Raw genomic sequence first — 5300 nt, forward strand, 5'->3', positions numbered from 1 at the left:
TTTGTAGGGGGGATTGTCAAATACTGTGGCACTGGCTCAGGTTTTTTTGCTCTGAAATGGGATGTTTCTTGCCTGAGGCAAGCACTTGTTTTATCTGTTTACACTGGCAAGCAGCACAGTGCTGCTAAAAGCTTCTGTAGGGCTGGTGCTATTGACCTCATATCCCCACTACGCACATTTCAAGAAAGTTTACTTCAGACTAGCTTTCATCTGGTCTCCTGGGCTGGACACCCTTTGGACACTGGAGATGTGCACCTTGGGCAGGCTTCCCGTGCAGTTTGATCCAGGAGGAATCCAGTCTGCATGCTCCAGGACCACCCCACCAAGTGGGACAGAGCACTTTCAGTGGCAACTGGCAGGACACTTGCTTCAAAAGTGCTCTCCTGAACCCGTGCAAGCAGCTGTCACAGGGATGACTGGCTGTGTGGGCAATTTGACCTTCTAGACCATACCTCATGCCAGTCTCTGTTTGCCACTGACCAGATCAGGTCAAGGGTGTTTGGTGCTTTTTTACAGGACTCAAGAGCCCTCAGTGTAGGCAAGAGTCAAGAAGGCTTTCATGTCTCTGAACTCTACTGCCTTCTTCCACCCTCCCTATTTCCTACTCGTTGGCATCCCTGGGCTGGAGAAGGAGCAGTTCTGGATTGCCTTCCCCTTCTGTATCATGTATGCCATTTCTGTGCTGGGGAACATCACTCTTCTCCTCATTATAAAGGCAGAACCGAGCCTGCATGAGCCCATGTACCTCTTCCTGGCCATGCTGGCCTTCACTGACCTGGTCCTATCAACATCCATGCTACCCAAAATGCTTGGCATCTTCTGGATGGGCTCTGGGGAGATTGGGTTTGTCTCCTGCCTTGCTCAGATGTTCTTCATCCATACCTTCACGTCGGTGGAGTCGGGCGTGCTCACGGCCATGGCCTTCGATCGCTACATCGCTATTTGCAACCCACTGTGGCACTCCAGCATCCTCTCTGTGACGGTGGTGGCAGCCCTCGGAAGCCTGGTGCTGGTGCGTGGGGTCCTCATGGTGAGTCCCGGCTGCTTCCTCCTGCACAGGATGCCCTTCTGCCAGCATCACATCATCTCCCACTCCTACTGTGAGCACATGGCTGTGGTGAAGCTGGCATGTGGGGACACCAGAGTCAATGTAATTTACGGCCTTTTCGTGGCTTTGGTAGTGACAGGATCTGACACAATCCTGATCTCTGCGTCCTACACCATGATCCTGCGGGTGGTAATGAGGCAACCATCTACAGAGGCACGACTCAAGGCCTTCAGCACTTGTGCATCCCACGTCTGTGTCATCCTTGCCTTTTATGTCCCTGCCCTCTTCACGTTCCTCACCCACCGGTTTGGGCAGAGCATCCCTCCCTACATCCATAAAATGGTGGCCAACCTCTACCTGCTGGTGCCCCCCATGTTAAACCCCATTATTTATGGTGTGAGAACCAAAAAAATCCGGGACAGGGTGATCCTCCTCTTCCAGCAGAAGGGAAACTGACCCATATGTACGTGCCTCAAACTGTGCTCATAACTTACTGATGATGCTGGTAAATTTAACAAGAGTTAATGCTGTGACTATTTGTTCAGGGAGAAACTCTCCCTCAATTCCAGGAGTTTAAGCAATGCATTCTTGCAGAAATCACTAAGTTGTCTCTTCTGTTATCACTGTCTCGGAGGTTTCATCCATTGTCCAATGAAATTTGGCATAAAGACATTCAGTCTGGTGTCTACAGCACTGGGAGATGGAGAGTTCACCCCTCCCAGAAGTTAAACTCCTCACTGTTAAAATTCTTTCACTATTAAAATAAATACCCTTTCCTTAAAATAAATATCCTTTCATGATTAAAATATTTACACTGTAAGGCTGAGTACCTCCAAAAGACCTTCCTGCAGCAGCTTTCATTATATGAAGCGTGTTCCCTGGACTGTGTGATGGTATTTAAAAGACATGCAGATGTGGGGCTTCAGGACATGGTTTAGTGGTGGACTCGGCAGTGTTAGGTTAACGGGTGGACTCGATGATCTTAGAGGTCTTTTCCCACCTAAATGATTCTACGATTCTACGGGAAGGTGCTCAGATGGGAATGGTGACTGTCCTTGTGGAAGGAAATGGGTAGAATTCATTTTTAAGCACTAACCTTTTTTTTTTTGTAAGGAAGGCAAAACCTACAATAATCCTATGCTAGCAAATTCCAAAAGTCCCATGTAAATGTAAACCCTTTAAAAAACATCAGGAATGCTCACTGATGCAATTATTTGGAGTGTCCTATCACAGGGAGATCGTTGCTGACAGGATTGCACTATAATAATATGTCAACTATCCCAATAAACAGGCAAACATGGTTTACAAAATCACTGCTCTATATCTGAAAAAGGTAGGCAGCAGGAGGAGGTGAAGGTTAGACGACCCAAACCCAAGTTACAAAACTCAAGCACGTTACGAACCTTTGCTCTATTTTTAGTGCAAACTGAAGAGCACTGATGGATGGAGAGGACATCTCTGACCTGGCCAGGCATTTCTTGCAGCTCTCTATCTTCCTGAGCAGTCCTGACTATCGTGGCCACCCATGAGGAGCCTACGGGCTCTGCTATCTCTCTGTGAGCTGGATACCAGCGGGGAAGCAGGACGGGGGGGGCCCAGGAAGAGAACATGCACTTCTGCTGAAGCAAGGCAGATGTTGGGTTGCAGACAAAATGTGAAATTAATGTTTTTTGGCACAATTTCAGTAGAATACTTAAATTTCAACTCAGTTCATCCTTTTCCTTCAGATAAAAGAGAAGTAGCTTTTCACAGACCACAGACGAGAGGTAGGGGAACCCAAAGGAGGAGAGCTACAACTGCCCGTCATCTAAGAGCCAGTCTCAGAGCACCCACTTCACAAAGCAGGGCTGCACCGTTTCTTGTGGGCTAATGTTCACCCACATTAGTGAGCGGGTAGAGGTAGAGCTCCTGTTTTTCTGCAGACTCCGCAAAAAATGTTTTCATTTTCGTTAAGAACATGACCAATGCCCATCCATCCACTGTGCTGTCTCCTCCAGTGGCAATGGGAGAGGTCTTCTAAGAGGTGCCTTTTTAAAGTAAGAAATGACAGCAAGGGATTGTTGCTGGTCAGCAAAGGTGGCTGCCTGACTCATAGAGCTCCTTGGGACCTATGGGATGTGTCCATACAAGCCATCGCCACCACATAACACCAGATACTTGGCACCAACAGCTTGGGCTCCTACTCTAGGATTCCCTTCTCTGCAAATAAATAAAGCTGGCTGTGACATCTGGATCGTTGCACAGGATGGATGGGGTGGTTGTTGGGGTGGGAGGGGGTCAGCAGTGCCCTCCAGTCAATGCTAACCCTGCACGTGAGCTGCCTGGAGAAAGTGGTGGGAAAGCCAAGGAGGTCTGTACCTAAACCAGGGACACAAGCACACTTTCACTCTGGGGGGGGGGGTGTGTGTACAGCTTTGGGGTGGTGCTTTGAAATCCAAAGGCAATAAATGGTCCCATTGCTGAAAAAGGCCAAACCTGAACGTTTTGACAGGTAGCCCAGTGTTTTCAGGAGTTTCATCTCCTGACAATGGTGCCGGAGGCCTCAGCTGCTAGGAAAGGGAGATCTTGCCACCATCACTCTCTCCTCTTGGTAGGTTCACATCTGTCCCTCTAACCCCTACAGCGGGTCTCCTAGGAAAGTTTCCTCCTGTCTGATGTCCCCTTGTTGAAGCCAGAAGCTAATGCCACATTCAAGTCCTGCTTTGACTTCACACCTAGTTTCTAGTCCTATTTAGCTCCTGGTGCTAACCCAAGGCAATTCCACAGTAGCCTCCCACTTGACGCTGGGATTCACTCTTAATAGTATGTTTGCATCATCTCCTTTGAGATAGTGGATCAACCACAACAAAAGAAGCAGAAGTAGCCAGTGAGCCTGGGAGTCCTGGGGGATTTTGTGGAGTGGAGATATGAAGATGTATTCACTGGCAGCCTGGAGGCAAGATGCTCAGACAGGTCATAGCTGGGTATTGCTCCATATTTAAGGCAAAGTGATCTGCTTTTTCTGGCTGCTTTTCACAAGTCAGCTGTTAGATAATTTCAGATAACTTTGTGAGTGCTTCCGTAGCATTAATGTTGAAGTGGTTATCAGTTTTAAAGGGAGGAGGATGAGCATGTAATGAAGAGCTTGTTACCCTCAAACCCTTTTCTTGTCAATGAGGGTTGTACGCACCGTTGATCTGACCGGGGTAGACATCAGGGTGAGACAAACTGCCTTCTGGCAGCGCCTGTTCCCCAATGTGGTTGGTGGGGTCCAGACAACCAGCTGAGATGCTGATACCTACACAGCAGGCACCTGCACCCAGGTGAGGGGACAGTGACCTGTAAGGACGGACAATCCTTGCCTGTGTTACAGCTTGGCAAGGTGGGTAAGTAGGACTGAAATCTTCTCTCCTCAGCATGCAGAAGTGGTTCCTGTACACCACAGGGAACTGCCAGAGTTCTCCTCCCCGCGAGAGGGTGATTTGCTTCTTGTTCACTTCATTTATACTGGGAAACATCACTTTCGTTTGTACGTATGAGAATGTCCAAGTCCAAAATCTTTTGCTCTTGGGCTAGCAGATGTTCGCAATGCTGCTTTTTGTCAGCACGGTGGTGAATGCTCGTTGGCTGGATCCTGCAAAATGTTGCTGCACTATCTGGGTTCCCAGCTGCGCACAGCTCTCAAAGATGCAGAAACCACTTGGTGCAAAGGCATTTATATCAGGTCTTTGCTGCCAAGGTTATTTTTAGGGAAAGGAAAGATCACCAAGTCTGTTATTCATTCACAGAAAGAAAATAGAGGTGCAAAGAATTTAAAAAAAAAAAAAATCTAAAATGAAGATGAAGCTCACAGCCAGCAGAGAAGACGTGCTCTGCAACACCTGCACGGAAGGGATATGGGAATCTCATTCACAAAGCACTGGAAGCCACGCTCAGATATCCGGGTGGGGGAGTCACCTGGCAATGTCGGAGCAGGTCTAGGTATCTGCATGGTGCTCCGTCCCTTGCTCTTCTACAGGCCAAGGAAAGACAGAGCAAGGAAAGGTGAACTCCCTCCATGACTCCCAAATCCAGAGGTGGGCTTTCTGTATGAGATACAAGTCTGCTTTCACCCTCCATCCAGGATGCTGCCTCTCAAGTCTTTTTGCCCTCCGGTGCAACACAGTCAAGACAGTATCACATCTGCCGATCCTGTAAACAGCTCGCTCTGTCCTGGCATAGAGAAGCCCATAATTCAACCATCAACCAGGTACTGCGTCCCTCCATCTCCATA

At 48.4% G+C, this 5300-nt stretch overlaps 1 protein-coding gene across 1 annotated transcript; it reads left to right on the forward strand.

The window, feature by feature from the left end:
• Positions 1–508: 508 nt before the first annotated feature.
• On the forward strand, positions 509–1504 carry LOC129201949 (olfactory receptor 52R1-like). The gene has a single exon (XM_054813946.1). It carries the CDS (start codon positions 560–562, stop codon positions 1502–1504), a length of 945 nt encoding a protein of 314 aa, XP_054669921.1. The 5' UTR covers positions 509–559.
• Positions 1505–5300: the final 3796 nt, after the last annotated feature.

This window comes from Grus americana, chromosome 1, assembly GCF_028858705.1.
Source record: "Grus americana isolate bGruAme1 chromosome 1, bGruAme1.mat, whole genome shotgun sequence".
Taxonomy (NCBI): Eukaryota; Metazoa; Chordata; class Aves; order Gruiformes; family Gruidae; genus Grus; species Grus americana.